We start from the raw sequence: 22,954 nt of genomic DNA on the forward strand, positions 1-22,954 counted from the left end.
ATGGAGTCCTCCCCATGGAAGCGAGTCTCGCTGAGGGCCGCAATGTCGATGTTATACCTCTTCAGTTTGTGCGCCACCAACGCTGTTCTTCTGCGGGGACGAGATGAATCATCACGCACATCCAAAAGAGTACGGACGTTCCAAGTCGCTAGTGTGAGTGTCAGTCGGGTTTTATTCTTGTGTTTTTGACCGCATGGGGGGGATGACCCGGCAGCTGTGGTAGGCTGCCCAGGAGTGGAGGAACAGACCATTTTTAGGCCACATTTTCTAGGCCCTTCCCATCTCAGGGTGAGCAGGGTGGGGCTGCTCAGTCACGTGGGGAGCTGCCGAAGAGACACGCTGTTCCGTCCCGTACCTCAGCCACCGTCTATCCCACGCCGCCTACGTGCAGAGTTGGGCGAGATACTCCCAGTCACATCCTGACCTGTATCTGCCACCCTTCTGTATTCTGTGTGTGTATGTGTGTTTACCTTACATGTAAACACACATACACACACACAACATACATGTAAACACACAACATACATGAGCACACACCACATGTGTAAACACACAACACAATTAGAAACATACAACATACATGTAAACACACACCATACATGAAAAAACACAACATATATGTAAACATGCAACATACATGAAAACACACAACAAAGATGGAAACACACAACATGAATACAAACACACAACACAGATGGAAACACACAACATGAATACAAACACACAACAAAGATGGAAACACACAACATGAATACAAACACATAACATAGATGGAAACACACAACATGAATACAAACACATAACATAGATGGAAACACACAACATGAATACAAACACACAACATAGATGGAAACACACAGCATGAATACAAACACACAACATAGATGGAAACACACAACATGAATACAAACACACAGCAAAGATGGAAACCCACAACATAAATACAAACACACAACACAGATGGAAACACACAACATGAATACAAACACACAACAAAGATGGAAACACACAACAAAGATGCAAACACACAACGAAGATGAAAACACACAACAAAGATGCAAACACACAACATGAATACAAACACACAACAAAGATGCAAACACACAACAAAGATGAAAACACACAACAAAGATGCAAACACACAACATGAATACAAACACACAACATGACAGTGTGACATCACGGGGAATCAAAACATGTGTCAAGTGTGTTGTCAGGTTTAAAAGTCATGTGATTGTACGTGTGTGTCTGTGCGTGTGTGTGTGTGTCTGTGCGTGTGTGCGTGCGTGTGTGTGTGTGCGTGTGCATGCGTGTGTGTGCGTGCATGTGTGTGAGTGTGCGTGTGTGTGTGTGTGTGTGTGTGTGTGTGTGTGTGACGGGGGTGACCTTCACGTCTGCCAGCAGCCATTTATCTTTTATTCATGTTGTCATTTGCCAGCACAGGCAGCTTGTCTGTCACATGACTCCTGTCACATGACTCCTGTCACATGACTCCTGTCACATGACTCTTGTCACATGACTCTTGTCACATGACTCCTGTCACATGACTCTTGTCACATGACTCCTGTCACATGACTCTTGTCATGTGACTCCTGTCACGTGACTCATGTCACATGACTCATGTCACATGACTATTGTCACGTGACTCCTGTCACATGACTCCTGTAACATGACTCATGTCACGTGACTCCTGTCACATGACTCTTGTCACATGACTCCTGTCACGTGACTCTTGTCACGTGACTCCTGTCACATGACTCCTGTCACATGACTCTTGTCACATGACTCTTGTCACATGACTCCTGTCACATGACTCCTGTCACATGACTCTTGTCACATGACTCTTGTCACGTGACTCCTGTCACGTGACTCTTGTCACATGACTCATGTCACATGACTCCTGTCACATGACTCTTGTCACATAACTCCTGTCACATGACTCATGTCACGTGGCTCCTGTCACATGACTCATGTCACATGACTCCTGTCACATGACTCATGTCACGTGACTCCCGTTACATGACTCTTGTCACATGACTCATGTCAGGTGACTCCTGTCACGTGACTCTTGTCACATGACTCTTGTCACATGACTCCTGTCATATGACTCCTGTCACATGACTATTGTCACATGACTATTGTCACATGACTCTTGTCACATGACTCCTGTCACATGACTCTTGTCACATAACTCCTGTCACATGACTCCTGTCACATGACTCCTGTCACGTGACTCTTGTCACATGACTCTTGTCACGTGACTCCTGTCATGTGACTCTTGTCACATGACTCTTGTCACATGACTCCTGTCACATGACTCCTGTCACATGACTCTTGTCACATGACTCCTGTCACATGACTCTTGTCACATGACTCCTGTCACATGACTCTTGTCACATGACTCTTGTCCTATGAATCCTGTCACATGACTCCTGTCTCATGACTCCTGTCACATGACTCCTGTCACATGACTCTTGTCACATGACTCCTGTCACATGACTCCTGTCACGTGACTCCTGTCACGTGACTCTTGTCACATGACTCCTGTCACGTGACTCTTGTCACATGACTCCTGTCACATGACTCTTGTCACATGACTCTTGTCACATGACTCCTGTCACATGACTCTTGTCACATGACTCTTGTCCTATGAATCCTGTCACATGACTCCTGTCTCATGACTCTTGTCACATGACTCCTGTCACGTGACTCTTGTCACATGACTCTTGTCACATAACTCCTGTCACATGACTCCTGTCTCATGACTCTTGTCACATGACTCCTGTCACGTGACATCTCTAGCCATGACGTTAGTGTGAAGCGTCCTGTCCGACACAACATGTTATCAGAGTAGCGTTCAAGACCATCTGGGTGTGTCAATGATGCAAGAGTGTTTGCAAGCGTTGCATAATTGAACAATGGCGTTTGTAATCACGCCTTCTTTCAACACGCCAACGCTAATCACCATTTTAATTTGGCTTCCCCCGTCTAAATGGTGGCTTTTTCTCCCGCTTTTTTTCTCCCAGATGACAACTGCGGGCTGAGCGACTTCCGCAGGCTGAAAGTGGCGATGCTGGAGCTGTACGACAAACTCTACCAGGGGTCAAAGGTCCACGGCGCCCACCGGGACAACATGGCCGCCAGGAAGCAACTGGTGGACGAGATGTTCCAAGGCTTCGACGCGGACGGCGACGCTCACGTCTCCGCTGCGGAACTTTCCCAGGTATTACGCTTATATACATCCTGTCATATAGAGGATCTTTGGCTGACGTTTTAGCAGTCAACCCTGACAAAGTTGGAGGAGTAAAAGTAAAAGACTAAAACAGTAATAATAATAATAATAATAGATGTTGAGTAAACAACCTCAAAGTGCTACAGTGTGTTACAAAAAATAAAAATAAAAATATAATAAAAAAATAAAACCTCGAACAGCCACATAGCAAAAACGAGTATGCATATATCTAAAAAAAGGCTTTTTTTAAAAGAAGGGTTTTTAAGCCTTTTTTAATAGCATCCACAGTCTGTGGTGCCCTCAGGTGGTCAGGGAGAGCAGAAAGCCCGGTCTCCCATTGTTCGTAGCTTTGTCCTCGGAGGTTGGAGGAGGTTAGTCTGTCCGGAGCGGAGGTGTCGACTGGAGGATTTGGGGGTAAGTAGTTCTTTGAGGTAGAGGGGGGCATTTCCATGGAGGCACTGGTGGGTTAGTAGGTACAGCAGTGAGGTCTTGCCAAAAAGAGGATCTTTGACTTCTGTTTTTTTTTTATTAGTTTTTTTTTAGTATGACCTTTGTGTGTCATTATAAAACAGCAGAACACATCTGGCTGCTGTTTTTCTAGTATGGCCTTAAAAACAGAAGTCCTCTTGTCGAACAAAGGATCTTTGACAAGAGTTTTTTGGTTTTTGATCTTTAAAAACAGCCAAACAAACCCACCATATCTCTTAATAGTTTTTTGTTGTTTTTTAGTACGACCATAAAAACAGTAATCTGGTCAGAAAAAGTATCTCGGACTACAGTTTTGCAGTAGATCTTAAAAACTACAGAACACTCCTGTCACATAGAAGATCTTTGACTAGAGTGTTTGCAATAGGCCCGTAACAACTGCATAACAATTGAGTCTAATACAGGATCTTTGACTCTTGTTTATTTGTATGTCGTCTATAAAACAGAAGAAAGCATCTGTAATATAAATTATCTTTGGCTTGTTTTTTTTTTAAGTATAACCTTGAAAACAGTACTGCCCCTGTCAAATAAAGGATCTTTGACGAGAGTTTTTGCATTTGGTGTTTAAAAACAGCCAAACAAACCCACCATATCTCTTAATATTTTTTTTATTTTTTTTTAGTACGACCATAAAAACAGTAATCTGGTCAGATAAAGTATCTTGGACTACAGTTTTGCAGTAGATCTTAAAAACTACAGAACACTCCTGTCACATTGACAATCTTTGACTAGAGTGTATGCAATAAGTCCATAACAACTGTATAACAATCAAGTCTAATACAGGATCTTTGACTCTTGTTTTTTTTTGCATTTAGTCTATAAAACAGCAGAAAGCATCTGTAATATAAATAATCTTTGGCTAGTGTTTTTTTTAAGTATAACCTTGAAAACAGTACTGCCCCTGTCAAATAAAGGATCTTTGATGAGAGTTTGTTTGCATTTGGTCCTTAGAAACAGCCCAACAAACCAGTCATAGAGACAATCTTTGAATAGTGTTGTTGTTGTTTTTTTGTACGACCTTAAAAACAGTAATCTGGTCAGATAAAGTAGTACTGCCCCTGTCAAATAAAGGATCTTTGACTAGAGTTTTTGCCATAGGTTTAAAAAATAATAGAAAACTCCTGACATATAGAAGAGTGTTTTTGCACCAGGTATTTAAAAATAGTATAACAATCAAGTCTAATACAGGATCTTTGACTCATGTTTTTTTGCATGTAGTCTTTAAAACAGCAGACAGCATCTGTAAAATAAATGATCTTTGACGAGAGTTTTTTTCCATTTAGTCTTTAAAAACAGCCCAACAAACCAGTCGTATAGACAATCTTTGAATATATATTTTTTTTTTTTACTACAACCTTAAAAAGAGTCATCTGGTCATATAAAGTATCTTGTACTACAGTTTTGCAGTAGATCTTAAAAACTACAGAACACTCCTGTCACATTGACGATCTTTGACTAGAGTGTTTGCAATAGGTCCATAACAACTGTATAACAATCGAGTCTAATACAGGATCTTTGACTCTTGTTTTTTTGCATTTAGTCTATAAAACAGCAGAAAGCATCTGTAATATAAATGATCTTTGGCTAGTGTTTTTTTGAAGTATAACCTTGAAAACAGTACTGCCCCTGTCAAATAAAGGATCTTTGATGAGAGTTTTTTTGCATTTGGTCTTTAGAAACAGCCCGACAAACCAGTCATAGAGACAATCTTTGAATAGTGTTGTTGTTTTTTTGCACGACCTTAAAAATAGTAATCTGGTCAGATAAAGTAGTACTGCCCCTGTCAAATAAAGGATCTTTGACTAGAGCTTTTGCCATAGGTTTAAAAAATAATAGAAAACTCCTGACATATAGAAGAGTGTTTTTGCACCAGGTCGTTAAAAATAGTATAACAATCAAGTCTAATACAGGATCTTTGACTCATGGTTTTTTGCATGTAGTCTTTAAAACAGCAGAAAGCATCTGTAAAATAAATGATCTTTGACGAGTTTTTTCCCATTTAGTCTTTAAAAACAGCCCAACAAACCAGTCGTATAGACAATCTTTGAATATTGTTTTTTTTTTACTACAACCTTAAAAACAGTAATCTGGTCAGATAAAGTATCTTGGACTACAGTTTTGCAGTAGATCTTAAAAACTACAGAACACTCCTGTCACATTGACGATCTTTGACTAGAGTGTTTGCAATAGGTCCATAACAACTGTATAACAATCGAGTCTCATACAGGTTCTTTGACTCTTGTTTTTTTGCATTTAGTCTATAAAACAGCAGAACACATCTGTATTATAGATGATCTTTGGCTGCTGTTTTTGTAGTATGACCTTAAAAACAGAAGTCCTCTTGACAAATAAAGGATCTTTGATGAGAGTGTTTGCATTTGGTCTTTAAAAACAGTCGAACAAACCAGTCATATAGACCAGTGGTCCCCAACCACCGGGCCGCGGCCGGCCGCACAAGAAATTAAAAAAAATAAATAAATAAAAATAAAAAATATATATATATATATTTATTTTTTTATTAAATCAACATAAAAAACACAATATATACATTATAGATCAATATAGATCGATACAGTCTGCAGGGATACAGTCCATAAGCACACATGATTGTATTTCTTTATGACAAAAAAAAACAAAAACAAAAAAAACTACCCCCCCACACCCGGTCTGCAAGTATAAAAAGGTTGGGGACCACTGATATAGACAATCTCTTAATTGTGTTTTTTAATTTTTAATTTATTTATTGTTTTAATTTTTTTAGTACAACCATTAAAAAAGTCTTCTGGTCAGATATAGTATCTTGGACTACAGTTTTGCACTAGATTTTAAAAACTGTTTACAAAGTTATACTTAAAAAAACCCACTAGCCATTTGCAACAAATTCATTTATATTACAGATGCTTTCTGTTGTTTTATAGACTAAATGCAAAAAAACAAGAGTCAAAGATCCTGTATGAGACTCGATTGTTATACAGTTGTTATGGACCTATTGCAAACACTCTAGTCAAAGATCTTCTATGTGACAGGAGTGTTCTGTAGTTTTTAAGATCTACTGCAAAACTGTAGTCCAAGATACTTTATCTGACCAGATTACTGTTTTTAAGGTTGTACTAACAAAAAAACACTATTCAAAGATTGTCTATATGACTGGTTTGTCGGGCTGTTTTTAAATACCAAGTGCAAAAACTCTCGTCAAACATCCTTTGTTTGTCAAGAGGACTTCTGTTTTTAAGGTCATACTACAAAAACAGCAGCCAAAGATCATCTATAATACAGATGTGTTCTGCTGTTTTATAGACAAAAACAAGAGTCAAAAATCCTGTATTAGACTTGAATGTTATACTATTTTTAAAGACCTGGTGCAAAAACACTCGTTTTTATGTCAGGAGTTTTCTGTTGTTTTTAAAACTTATGGCAAAAACTCAAGTCATAGATCCTTTATTTGACAGGGGCAGTACTACTTTATATGACCAGATTACTGTTTTTAAGGTGATAGAAAAGAAGAAAAAAACTCTAGTCAAAGATTGTCTATATGACTGGTTTGTTGGGCTGTTTTTAAAGACCAAATGCAAATTTATTTGACAGGGGCAGTACTGTTTTCAAGGTTATACTTAAAAAAACACTAGCCAAAGATCATTTATATTACAGATGCTTTCTGCTGTTTTATAGACACAAAACAAGAGTCAAAGATCCTGTATGAGACTTGATTGTTGTACTACTTTTAAAGACCTTTTGCAAAAACACTCGTCTATATGTCAGGAGTTTTCTGTTGTTTTTAAAACCCATGGCAAAAATGCAAGTCAAAGATCCTTTATTTGACAGGGGCAGTACTACTTTATCCGACTAGAATACTGTTTTTAAGATGGTACTGAAAAATAGACACTATTCAAAGATTGTCTATATAACGGGTTTGTTTGGCTGTTTTTAAAGACCAAATGCAAAAAGTCTCGTCAAAGATCCTTTGTTTGACAAGAGGACTTTATACTACAAAAACAGCGGCCAAAGATCATCTATAATACAGATGTGTTCTGCTGTTTTATAGACAAAAAAACAAGATGCACAGATTCTGTATTAGACTCGATTGTTATACTATTTATAAGACCTGGTGCAAAAAACACTTGTCTATATGTCAGGAGTTTTCTATTATTTTTCAAACCTGCAGCAAAAAACAAGTCAAAGATCATTTATTTGACAGGGGCAGTTCTACTTTATACGACCAGATAACTGTTTTAACGTCATAGTAAAAAAACACTATTCAAAGATTGTCTATATGACTGGTTTGTTTGACTGTTTTTAAAAACAAGACCAAATGCAAAAACTATCGTCAAAGATCCTTTATTTGAGCGAAGCAATATTGTTTTTAAGGTTATACTACAAAAACAGCAGCCAAAGATCATCTATAATACAGATGTGTTCTGCTGTTTTATAGACTACATGCAAAAAAACACGAGTCAAAGATCCTGTATTAGACGTGAATGTGATACTATTTCTAACGACCTGGTGCAAAATCACTCGTCTATATGTCAGGAGTTTTCTATTATTTTTCAAACCTACAGCAAAAAACAAGTCAAAGATCATTTATTTGACAGGGGCAGTACTACTTTATCCGACCAGATTACTGTTTTTAAGGTCGTAGTAAAAAAACTCTATTCAAAGATTGTCTATATGTCTGGTTTGTTTGGCTGTTTTTTTTTAAAAGACCAAATGCAAAAACTCTCGTCAAAGATCCTTTATTTGAGAGGGGCAGTACTGTTTTAAAGGTTATACTTAAAAAAAACACTAACCAAAGATCATCTATAATACAGATTTGTCCTGCTGTTTTATAGACTACATGCAAAAAAACACGAGTCAAAGATCCTGTATTAGACTTAAATGTCATACTATTTTTAACGACCTGGTGCAAAAACACTTGTCTATATGTCAGGAGTTTTCTGTTGTTTTTAAATTCTACTGTAAAAACAAGTCAAAGATCCTTTATTTGACAGGGGCAGTGCTGTTTTTAAGGTTATACTACAAAAACAGCAGCCAAAGATCATCTATAATACAGATATGTTCTGCTGTTTTATGGACTACATGCAAAAAAACCAAGAGTCAAAGATCCTGTATTAGACTTGATTGTTATACTATTTTTAACGACCTGGTGCAAAATCACTCGTCTATATGTCAGGAGTTTTCTGCTGTTTTTAAAACCTACAGCAAAAACAAGTCAAAGATCCTTTATTTGACAGGGGCAGTGCTGTTTTTAAGGTTATACTACAAAAAAAACACTAGCCAAAGATCATTTGTTACACATACAGCTGTTTGCGAGACTAAATGCAACAAAAAAATACAAGAGTCAAAGATCCTGTATTAGACTTGATTGTTATGCTCTTTTTACTTGTTACTTGGTGACACAATTAGGAGAACCACTGATATAGAAGATCTCTGACTAGTTTGTTTGGCTGTTTTTTAAAAAAAGACCAAATGCAAAAACTCTCGTCAAAGATCCTTTATTTGAGAGGGGCAGTACTGTTTTTAAGGTTATACTACAAAAAAACACTAGCCAAAGATCATGTATAATACAGATGTGTTCTGCTGTTTTATAGACTACATGCAAAAAAACCAAGAGTCAAAGATCCTGTATTAGACTTGAATGTTATTCTATTTTTAACGACCTGGTGGAAAAAAAACTTGTCTATATGCCATGAGTTTTCTGCTGTTTTTAAAACCCACTGCAAAAAAAAGTCAAAGATCCTTTATTTGACAGGGGCAGTGCTGTTTTTAAGGTTATACTACAAAAAAAAAAAAACACTAGCCAAAGATCATTTGTTACACTTACAGCTGTTTTCTGCTGTTTTCTAGACTAAATGCAACACAAAAATACAAGAGTCAAAGATCCTGTATTAGACTTGATTGTTATGCTGTTTTTACTTGTTACTTGGTGACAAAATTAGGAGAACCACTGATATAGATAATCTTTGACGAACATGTTTGCAGTAGGTCCCTAAGAACAGCGCTCTTGTCAAGTCAAACAGTGGTCCCCAACCACCGGGCCGCGGACCGATTGGTACCAGGCCGCATAACAAATGTAAAAAAGAAAATAAAAATGTTTATTTTTTATTTTTTTATTAAATCAACATAAAAAACACAAAATATACATAATATAATAATACAGATCAATACAGTCTGCAGGGATACGTAAGCACACATGATTGTATTTCTTTATGGAAAAAAATAAAATAAAATAATTAAATCAACATAAAAACACAAAATATACATTATATATCAATATAGATCAATACAGTCTGCAGGGATACAGTCCGTAAGCACATATGATTGTATTTCTTTATGAAAAAAAAAAATTAAATCAACATAAAAACACAAAATATACATTATATATCAATATAGATCAATACATTCTGCAGGGATACGTAAGCACACATGATTGTATTTCTTTATGGAAAAAAATAAAATAAAATAATTAAATCAACATAAAAACACAAAATATACATTATATATCAATATAGATCAATACAGTCTGCAGGGATACAGTCCGTAAGCACACGATTGTATTTCTTTATGGAAAAAAATAAAATAAAATAATTAAATCAACATAAAAACACAAAATATACATTACATATCAATATAGATCAATACAGTCTGCAGGGATACAGTCCGTAAGCACACATGATTGTATTTCTTTATGAAAAAAAATAAAATAAAATAATTAAATCAACATAAAAACACAAAATATACATTATATATCAATATAGATCAATACAGTCTGCAGGGATACAGTCCGTAAGCACACATGATTGTATTTCTTTATGAAAAAAAATAAAATAAAATAATTAAATCAACATAAAAAAACAAAATATACATTATATATCAATATAGATCAATACAGTCTGCAGGGATACAGTCCGTAAGCACACATGATTGTATTTCTTTATGAAAAAAAATAAAATAAAATAATTAAATCAACATAAAAACACAAAATATACATTATATATCAATATAGATCAATTCAGTCTGCAGGGATACAGTCCGTAAGCACACATGATTGTATTTCTTTATGAAAAAAAAAAAAAAAAAAAAAAAAAAAAAAAAATTAAATCAACATAAAAACACAAAATATACATTATATATCAATATAGATCAATACAGTCTGCAGGGATACGTAAGCACACATGATTGTATTTCTTCATGGAAAAAAATTAAATAAAATAATTAAATCAACATAAAAACACAACATATACATTATATATCAATATAGATCAATACAGTCTGCAGGGATACAGTCCGTAAGCACACATGATTGTATTTCTTTATGAAAAAAAAAAAGAAAAGAAAAAAAAAAAATTAAATCAACATAAAAACACAAAATATACATTATATATCAATATAGATCAATACAGTCTGCAGGGATACAGTCCGTAAGCACACATGATTGTATTTCTTTATGAAAAAAAAAAAACTAAATCAACATAAAAACACAAAATATACATAATATATCAATATAGATCAATACAGTCTGCAGGGATACAGTCCGTAAGCACACATGATTGTATTTCTTTATGAAAAAAAAAAAAAAAAAAAAAAATATAAAAAATTAAATCAACATAAAAACACAAAATATACATTATATATCAATATAGATCAATACAGTCTGCAGGGATACGTAAGCACACATGATTGTATTTCTTCATGGAAAAAAATTAAATAAAATAATTAAATCAACATAAAAACACAACATATACATTATATATCAATATAGATCAATACAGTCTGCAGGGATACAGTCCGTAAGCACACATGATTGTATTTCTTTATGAAAAAAAAAAAGAAAAGAAAAAAAAAAAATTAAATCAACATAAAAACACAAAATATACATTATATATCAATATAGATCAATACAGTCTGCAGGGATACAGTCCGTAAGCACACATGATTGTATTTCTTTATGAAAAAAAAAAAACTAAATCAACATAAAAACACAAAATATACATAATATATCAATATAGATCAATACAGTCTGCAGGGATACGTCAGCACACATGATTGTATTTCTTTATGGAAAAAAATAAAATAAAATAATTAAATCAACATAAAAACACAAAATATACATTATATATCAATATAGATCAATACAGTCTGCAGGGATACGTAAGCACACATGATTGTATTTCTTTATGAAAAAAAATAAAATAAAATAATTAAATCAACATAAAAACACAAAATATACATTATATATCAATATAGATCAATACAGTCTGCAGGGATACAGTCCGTAAGCACACATGATTGTATTTCTTTATGAAAAAAATAAAAATAAAAAATAAAAAAATAAAATAAAATCAACATAAAAACACAAAATATACATTATATATCAATATAGATCAATACAGTCTGCAGGGATACAGTCCGTAAGCACACATGATTGTATTTCTTTATGAAAAAAAAAAAGAAAAGAAAAAAAAAAAATTAAATCAACATAAAAACACAAAATATACATTATATATCAATATAGATCAATACAGTCTGCAGGGATACAGTCCGTAAGCACACATGATTGTATTTCTTTATGAAAAAAAAAAAACTAAATCAACATAAAAACACAAAATATACATAATATATCAATATAGATCAATACAGTCTGCAGGGATACGTCAGCACACATGATTGTATTTCTTTATGGAAAAAAATAAAATAAAATAATTAAATCAACATAAAAACACAAAATATACATTATATATCAATATAGATCAATACAGTCTGCAGGGATACGTAAGCACACATGATTGTATTTCTTTATGAAAAAAAATAAAATAAAATAATTAAATCAACATAAAAACACAAAATATACATTATATATCAATATAGATCAATACAGTCTGCAGGGATACAGTCCGTAAGCACACATGATTGTATTTCTTTATGAAAAAAATAAAAATAAAAAATAAAAAAATAAAATAAAATCAACATAAAAACACAAAATATACATTATATATCAATATAGATCAATACAGTCTGCAGGGATACGTAAGCACACATGATTGTATTTCTTTATGGAAAAAAATAAAATAAAATAATTAAATCAACATAAAAACACAACATATACATTACATATCAATATAGATCAATACAGTCTGCAGGGATACAGTCCGTAAGCACACATGATTGTATTTCTTTATGGAAAAAAAAAAGAAAAAAAAAAAAAAATTAAATCAACATAAAAACACAACATATACATTATATATCAATATAGATCAATACAGTCTGCAGGGATACAGTCCGTGAGCACACATGATTGTATTTCTTTATGAAAAAAATAAATACATACAAATAAAGTTTTTAAATAACCCCCCTGGTCCGTGGGACAAATTTTCAAGCGTTGACCGGTCCGCAGCTACAAAAAGGTTGGGGACCACTGATGTAAAGGATCTTCGACTTGCCTAAAAAGGACTGTTGCAGCTTTTATCGCTGATGGATTATGTTGAGCATGAACAAGCCGTGAGAGCCGAGTGAGTCCTCTTCAGCTCCGCTGGCGGCTGATGCATCTTTGGCGGTGTCAGAGGAGCCTCACACTCAGCGGAGGCGTTCTTGTCAAGCATGAGATGATGAATCTCCTGCAGAATCAAACTCCGATCCATCCAATATTACTTCTCTGGAGGGTTTGGCTTTTGTTTAGTTTTGTCAGTGCCCTCTTCCCTCTTTTTTTATTTTTTTCTATCCATTTTCATCGACTGCACTTCACCGGAATGACCGCGCCGGATTTGACATCTCTTCATAATATTTACATATTTTTACATTTTGCACGGGTGTCAGTCTGACAGGAACCCCTGAGCCAAATGCTAAGTCAATAAAAGATGCTTTTTATTAGAGAAAATACAAGAGATGTACGGTCAGTCTGGGTTAGTTGTTACCTCATCCCTTAAAGCAGAGCTGGGCAAATATGTTGACTCAGGGGCCACATTGAGAGAGAAAAATGTGTCTGGGGGGGGCCAATGTGTATGTGTGTATAAATGATATATACACATTTAGCTGTACAGTATGTGAGTTGGGGTCCCTTTTTTTCAGGAACACTAATACCAAAAGTCACAATGTCAGATAGAGTTCTAAAAACGTTATGACAGACAACCTAAATTTTTTTAAATTAAATTTCACAGTTTTTTACTGAATGGGACACCCAAAATGTACATGAAAATAAAGACAGTGGGATTTACAATATTAACTATGAACAATAAAACACTGAATATTAACAACATATGAACATATTTTACATCTCAGACCACGCAAAACACAACAAAAATGTAAAAAAATAGCTAAATATGAATGCAAAGAGTATTCAGCTGTACAGTATGTGTGTTTGGGTCCCTTTTTTTCAGGAACACTAATACCAAAAGTCACGATAGAGTTCTAAAAACATTATGATAGACCACTTTTCAAAAAAAAAGAATGGAATTCTACTGTTTTCTACTGAATGGGACACCAAAAATATACATGGAAATAAAGAAAGTGGGATTTACAATTGTAACTATGAACAATAAAACACTGAATATTAACAACATATGAACATATTTTACTTCTCAGACCAAGAAAAACACAACAAAAATGTAAAAAACAGCAAAATATGAATGCAAAGTGTAATAAACACCTGCAATATGATTTATCATCACGTAAAAATCTGCTGTACAGTATGTGTGTTTGGCTACATTTTTTTCAGGAACACTAATACCAAAAGTCACAATGTCCCATAGAGTTCTAAAAACGTTATGACAGACAAAAACTAAATGGAATTTTACAGTTTTCTACTGAATGGGACACCCAAAATGTACATGAAAATTAAGTAAGTGGGATTTACAATATTAACTATGAACAATAAAACACTGATTATTAACAACATATGAACATATTTTACTTGTCAGATTAAGCAAAACACAACAAAAATGTAAAAAACAGCAAAATATGAATACAAAGTGTAATAAACACCTAAAATATGACATATTATCATGTACAAATCTGGGTCCCTTTTTTTCAGGAACACTAATACCAAAAGTCACAATGTCCCATAGAGTTCTAAAAACGTTATGACAGACAACCTAAAAAAAACGGAATTAAATTTTACAGTTTTTTACTGAATGGGACACCCAAAATGTACATGGAAATAAAGACAGTGGGATTTACAATATTAACTATGAACAATATTAACAACATATGAACATATTTTACATCTCAGAACAAGCAAAACACAACAAAAATGTAAAAAAATAGCTAAATATGAATGCAAAGAGTATTCAGCTGTACAGTATGTGTGTTTGGGTCCCTTTTTTTCAGGAACACTAATACCAAAAGTCACGATAGAGTTCTAAAAACATTATGATGGACCACTTTTCAAAAAAAAAGAATGGAATTCTACTGTTTTCTACTGAATGGGACACCAAAAATATACATGGAAATAAAGAAAGTGGGATTTACAATATTAACTATGAACAATAAAACACTGAATATTAACAACATATGAACATATTTTACTTCTCAGACCAAGAAAAACACAACAAAAATGTAAAAAACAGCAAAATATGAATGCAAAGTGTAATAAACACCTACAATATGATTTATCATCACGTAAAAATCTGCTGTACAGTATGTGTGTTTGGTCCCTTTTTTTCAGGAACACTAATACCAAAAGTCACAATGTCAGATAGAGTTCTAAAAACGTTATGACAGACCACCTCAAAAAAACGGAATTACATTTTACCGTTTTTTACTGAATGGGACACCCAAAATGTACAATAAAATAAAGAAAGTGGGATTTATAATATTAACTATGAACAATAAAACACGGAATATTAACAACATATGAACATCTTTTACATCTCAGATCAAGAAAAACACAACAAAAATGTAAAAACCAGCAAAATACGAATACAAAGTGTAATAAACACCTAAAATATGACATATTATCATGTACAAACCTGCTGTACAGTATGTGTGTTTGGGTCCCTTTTTTTCAGGAACACTAATACCAAAAGTCACAATGTCACATATAGTTCTAAAACACGTTAGGACGAACAAACTAAAAAAACGGAATGTAATTTTACAGTTTTTTACTGAATGGGACACCCAAAATGTACATGAAAATAAAGACAGTGGGATTTACAATATTAACTATGAACAATAAAACACTGAATATTAACAACATATGAACATATTTTACTTCTCAGACCAAGCAAAACACAACAAAAATGTAAAAAACAGCAAAATATGAATGCAGAGTGTAATAAACACCTAAAATATGATATATTATCACATACAAATCTGCCGCACAGTTTGTGTGTTTGGTCCCTTTTTTTCAGGAACACTAATACCAAAAGTCACAATGTCACATAAAGTTCTAAAATGTTATGACAGACAACCTAAAAAAAAACGGAATTAAATTGTACAGTTTTTTACTGAATGGGACACCAAAAATGTATATGAAAATTAAGTAAGTGTGATTTACAATATTAATTATGAACACTAAAACACTGAATATTAACAACATATGAACATATTTTACTTCTCAGACCAAGCAAAACACAACAAAAATGTAAAAAAACAGCAAAATATGAATGCAGAGTGTAATAAACACCTACAATATGATTTATTATCACGTAAAAACCTGCTGTACAGTATGTGTGTTTGGCTACATTTTTTTCAGGAACACTAATACCAAAAGTCATGATAAAGTTCTAAAAGCGTTATGACAGACAACCTCAAAAAAACGGAATGGAATTTGACCGTTTTTTTACTGAATGGGACAACCAAAATGCACATAGAAAAAGAGAAAGTGGGATTTACAAGATTAACTATGAACAATAAAACACTGAATATTTACAACATATGAACATATTTTACTTCTCAGATCAAGCAAAACACAACAAAAATGTAAAAAACAGCTAAATATGAATGCAAAGTGTATTTATCTGTACAGTATGTGTGTTTGGGTCCCTTTTTTTCAGGAACACTAATACCAAAAGTCACGATAGAGTTCTAAAAACATGACGGACAACCTAAAAAAAACGGAATTAAATTTGAAATTTTTTTACTGAATGGGACACCCAAAATGTACATGAAAATAAAGAAAGTGGGATTTATAATATTAACTATGAACAATAAAACACGGAATATTAACAACATATGAACATCTTTTACATCTCAGATCAAGAAAAACACAACAAAAATGTAAAAACCAGCAAAATACGAATACAAAGTGTAATAAACACCTAAAATATGACATATTATCATGTACAAACCTGCTGTACAGTATGTGTGTTTGGGTCCCTTTTTTTCAGGAACACTAATACCAAAAGTCACAATGTCACATAGAGTTCTAAAAACGTTATGACAGACAACCTCAAAAAAACCAAAATGGAATTTTACATTTTTTTACTGAATGGGACACCCAAAATGTACATGAAAATAAAGAAAGTACGATTTACAATCTTAACTATGAACAATAAAACACTGAATATTAACAACATATAAACATATTTTACTTCTCAGACCAAGAAAAACACAACAAAAATGTAAAAAACAGCAAAATATGAATGCAAAGTGTAATAAACACCTGCAAAATGATTTATCATCACGTAAAAATCTGCTGTACAGTATGTGTGTTTGGTCCATTTTTTTCAGGAACACTAATACCAAAAGTCACAATGTCCCATAGAGTTCTAAAAACGTTATGACAGACCACCTCAAAAAAGCGGAGTGGCATTTTACCATTTTTTTACTGAATGGGACACCCAAAATGTACATGAAAATTAAGTAAGTGGGATTTACAATATTAACTATGAACAATAAAACACTGAATATTAACAACATATGAACATATTTTACTTGTCAGATTAAGCAAAACACAACAAAAATGTAAAAAACTGCAAAATATGAATACAAAGTGTAATAAACACCTAAAATATGACATATTATCATGTACAAATCTGGGTCCCTTTTTTTCAGGAACACTAATACCAAAAGTCACAATGTCCCATAGAGTTGTAAAAACGTTATGACAGACAACCTAAAAAAAACGGGATTAAATTTTACAGTTTTTTACTGAATGGGACACCCAAAATGTACATGAAAATAAAAACAGTGGGATTTACAATATTAACTATGAACAATATTAACAATATATGAACATATTTTACATCTCAGACCACGCAAAACACAACAAAAATGTAAAAAAAATAGCTAAATATGAATGCAAAGTGTATTCAGCTGTACAGTATGTGTGTTGGGGTCCCTTTTTTTCAGGAACACTAATACCAAAAGTCACGATAGAGTTCTAAAAACATTATGATAGACCACTTTTCAACAAAAAAAAATGGAATTCTACTGTTTTCTACTGAATGGGACACCCGAAATGTACATGTAAATAAAGAAAGTGGGATTTACAATATTAACTATGAACAATAAAACACTGAATATTAACAACATATGAACATATTTTACTTCTCAGACCAAGAAAAACACAACAAAAATGTAAAAAACAGCAATATATGAATGCAAAGTGTAATAAACACCTACAATATGATATATTATCAGGTAAAAACCTGCTGTACAGTATGTGTGTTTGGCTACATTTTATTCAGGAACACTAATACCAAAAGTCACAATGTCACATAGAGTTCTAAAAACGTTATGACAGACCACCTCAAAAAAACGGAATGAAATTTTACCGTTTTTTACTGAATGGGACACCCAAAATGTACAATAAAATAAAGAAAATGAGATTTACAATATTAACTATGAACAATAAAACACTGAATATTAACAACATATGAACATATTTTACTTCTTATATCAAGCAAAACACAACAAAATTGTAAAAAAAAACTGGAAAAATGAATGCAAAGTGTAATACACACCTAAAATATGACATATTATCACGTACAAATCTGCTGTACAGTATGTGTGTTTGGTCCCTTTTTTTCAGGAACACTAATACCAAAAGTCACGATAGAGTTCTAAAATGTTATTGCAGACAACCTACAAAAAATGTAATTACATTTTACAGTTTTTTACTGAATGGGACACCCAAAATGTACAATAAAATAAAGAAAATGAGATTTACAATATTAACTATGAACAATAAAACACTGAATATTAACAACATATGAACATATTTTACTTCTTATATCAAGCAAAACACAACAAAAATGTAAAAAACAGCTAAATATGAATGCAAAGTGTATTTATCTGTACAGTATGTGTGTTTGGGTCCCTTTTTTTCAGGAACACTAATACCAAAAGTCACGATAGAGTTCTAAAAACATTATGACAGACAACCTAAAAAAAACGGAATTAAATTTGAATTTTTTTTACTGAATGGGACACCCAAAATGTACATGGAAATAAAGAAAGTGGGATTTACAATATTAACTATGAACAATAAAACACGGAATATTAACAACATATGAACATCTTTTACATCTCAGATCAAGAAAAACACAACAAAAATGTAAAAACCAGCAAAATACGAATACAAATTGTAATAAACACCTAAAATATGACATATTATCATGTACAAACCTGCTGTACAGTTTGTGTGTTTGGGTCCCTTTTTTTCAGGAACACTAATACCAAAAGTCACAATGTCAGATAGAGTTCTAAAAACGTTATGACAGACAACCTCAAAAAAAAAACAAAATGGAATTTTACATTTTTTTACTGAATGGGACACCCAAAATGTACATGAAAATAAAGAAAGTACGATTTACAATATTAACTATGAACAATAAAACACTGAATATTAACAACACATGAACATATTTTACTTCTTAGACCAAGTAAAACACAACAAAAATGTATAAAACAGCAAAATATGAGTGCAAAGTGTAATAAACACCTACAATATGATTTATTATCAGGTAAAAATCTGTTGTCAAAGTGGATTGTGCAACCTCCCCAATTTGTCACGTTTAGTGTGTCAGGTAAACTGTGACAAATGGAGCCATATGAATTCCCTTCCTTTTTTACAGGGCAGCTACTCCTGGATCGTCCCACTCCTTAACGCTCGAGTCGCACGCAAAAATAGCACTTACCTTCTGTGTTTCCTGAATGTGCCTCTGCACGTTTCAACCCTGTTTATTGCATTGTGCAGCAACAATAAAGTCAACAAGCACAACAGTGTCTGGTCCCTAACAAGGCATCATTTACTGGTGTCTGTTAAAGGTCTCATATTATGCACAAGTGACTTTTTAATCATCCGACTGTGAAATGTGTCCCTGCAGCTTGTTCCTGAGCACAGGTGGGATAAGAATGCATCAAAATCTATTTGCTTCACTTTTGATAGAAGAGGCGTTCAAACGCTCCGTTTTAAAGTGCTTTATAAAAATGGAGGCTTCACTACACGTCTTAAAATGCAGCCTTATCCGATAGTCAGCTTGCGGTTTGCTTTTCAGCAATACAGTCATCCGACTTTTACGGGATCGCACATATTTTTCCAAGCATGTTCTACAAACCCCGTTTCCATGTGAGTTGGGAAATTGTGTTAGATGTAAATATAAACGGAATACAATGATTTGCAAATCATTTTCAACCCATATTCAGTTGAATATGGGAAGTCCTTTAGCTGCCGTCTTGTTTTATCATATATATATATATATATATATATATATATATATATATATATATATATATATATATATATGTCAATGTTTACTTTTGTATGCACATTAAAACCACCAAAAATCATAACTTTGGAGCAATGTTCACAGACTCTAGTATTTGGCTCCCTATTAGATGCGATAATTTTCCGTATTGGGACCATGATTTATGTCCTAACTTTTTCACACCTCCTCATATGGAAGCTACTGTTCCTTGTTGATGTCTCAAGACCGTACTGTAGTGTATTTCTTCATCCTATGCTCACATATGGGTTGTCTTACGTCAGCACCGGTAGTGGCAAAATCAGCTGTTCACCTGGCGGGTTTTCTTCGGGGATGAATAGTGAAGTCCTTCTTTAGCTGCCGTCTTGTTTTATCATATATTGCTGCCTTTGCACCTGTCAATGTTTACTTTTGTATGCACAATAAATCAACAAAAAAAAATCCTGACTTTGGAGCAATGTTCACAGACTCTAGTATTTGGCTCCCTATTAGATGCGATGATTTTCCGTATTGGGACCGTGATTACGATCCTAACTTGTTCACTAGTCCTCATATGGAAGCTACTTTTCCTTGTTGATGTCTCAAGACCGTACTGTAGTGTATTTGTTCATCCTATGGTCACATATGGGTTGTCTTACGTCAGCACCGGAAGTGGTAAAATCCGCTGTTCATGTAGCGGGTTTTCTTAAGGGATGAATAGGGAAGTCCTTCTTTAGCTGCCGTCTTGTTTTATCATATATTGCTGCCTTTGCACCTGTCAATGTTTACTTTTGTATGCACAATAAATCAACAAAAAAAAATCCTGACTTTGGAGCAATGTTCACAGACTCTAGTATTTGGCTCCCTATTAGATGCGATGATTTTCCGTATTGGGACCATGATCTCGATCCTAACGTTTTCACACCTCCTCATATGGAAGCTACTGTTCCTTGTTGATGTCTCAAGACCGTACTGTAGTGTATTTGTTCATCCTATGGTCACATATGGGTTGTCTTACGTCAAAACCAAAAGTGGTAAAATCAGCTGTTCACCTGGCGGGTTTTCTTCGGGGATGAATAGGGAAGTCCTTCTTTAGCTGCCATCTTGTTTTATCATATATTGCTGCCTTTGCACCTGTCAATGTTTACTTTTGTATGCACATTAAATTAAACAAAAAATCCTGACTTTGGAGCAATGTTCACAGACTGTAGTATTTGGCTCCCTATTAGATGCGATGATTTTCCGTATTGGGACCATGATTTATGTCCTAACTTGTTCACACCTCCTCGTATGGAAGCTAGTTTTCCTTGTTGATGTCTCAAGACCGTACTGTAGTGTATTTCTTCATCCTACGGTCACATATGGCTTGTCTTACGTCAGCACCGGAAGTGGTAAAATCAGCTGTTCACCTGGCGGGTTTTCTTCGGGGATGAATAGTGAAGTCCTTCTTTAGCTGCCGTCTTGTTTTATCATATTTTGCTGCCTTTGCATCTGTCAATGTTTACTTTTGGATGCACATTAAATAAAACAAAAAATCCTGACTTTGGAGCAATGTTCACAGACTCTAGTATTTGGCTCCCTATTAGATGCGATGATTTTCCGTATTGGGACCATGATTTCGATCCTAACTTTTTCACACCTCCTCATATGGAAGCTACTGTTCCTTGTTGATGTCTCAAGACCGTACTGTAGTGTATTTCTTCATCCTACGGTCACATATGGGTTGTCTTACGTCAGCACCGGAAGTGGTAAAATCAGCTGTTCACCTGGCGGGTTTTCTTCAGGGATGAATAGGGAAGTCCTTCTTTAGCTGCCGTCTTGTTTTATCATATATTGCTGCCTTTGCACCTGTCAATGTTTACTTTTGTATGCACATTAAATCAACAAAAAAAATCCTAACTTTGGAGCAATGTTCACAGACTCTAGTATTTGGCTCTCTATTAGATGCGATGATTTTCCATATTGGGACCAAGATTTATGTCCTAACTTGTTCACACCTCCTCGTATGGAAGCTACTGTTCCTTGTTGATGTCTCAAGACCGTACTGTAGTGTATTTCTTCATCCTATGGTCACATATGGCTTGTCTTACGTCAGCACCGGAAGTGGTAAAATCAGCTGTTCACCTGGCGGGTTTTCTTCGGGGATGAATAGGGACGTCCTTCTTCAGCTGCCGTCTTGTTTTATCATATATTGCTGCCTTTGCACCTGTCAATGTTTACTTTTGGATGCACATTAAATCAACAACAAAAAATCCTAACTTTGGAGCAATGTTCACAGACTCTAGTAGTTGGCTCTCTATTAGATGCGATGATTTTCCGTATTGGGACCATGATTTATGTCCTAACTTGTTCACACCTCCTTGTATGGAAGCTACTGTTCCTTGTTGATGTCTCAAGACCGTACTGTAGTGTATTTCTTCATCCTATGCTCACATATGGGTTGTCTTACGTCAGCACCGGAAGTGGTAAAATCAGCTGTTCACCTGGCGGGTTTTCTTCGGGGATGAATAGTGAAGTCCTTCTGTAGCTGCCATCTTGTTGTATCATATATATATATATGTCAATGTTTACTTTTGTATGCACATTAAACCACCAAAAATCCTAACTTTGGAGCAATGTT

General features: G+C 34.1%; 1 protein-coding gene across 1 annotated transcript in view; it reads left to right on the forward strand.

Annotated features, from left to right (window-relative positions):
• The window catches only part of fstl5 (follistatin-like 5), a 336,564-nt gene that overhangs the window by 58,871 nt on the left and 254,739 nt on the right, over window positions 1-22,954 (forward strand). Inside the window, exon 3 of the mRNA XM_062039647.1 lies at window positions 3,027-3,223. Coding sequence (XP_061895631.1) covers window positions 3,027-3,223 — 197 coding nt within the window. The remainder of the gene's footprint in view (window positions 1-3,026; window positions 3,224-22,954) is intronic.

Source organism: Entelurus aequoreus, linkage group LG28 (genome assembly GCF_033978785.1).
Source record: "Entelurus aequoreus isolate RoL-2023_Sb linkage group LG28, RoL_Eaeq_v1.1, whole genome shotgun sequence".
NCBI lineage: Eukaryota > Metazoa > Chordata > Actinopteri > Syngnathiformes > Syngnathidae > Entelurus > Entelurus aequoreus.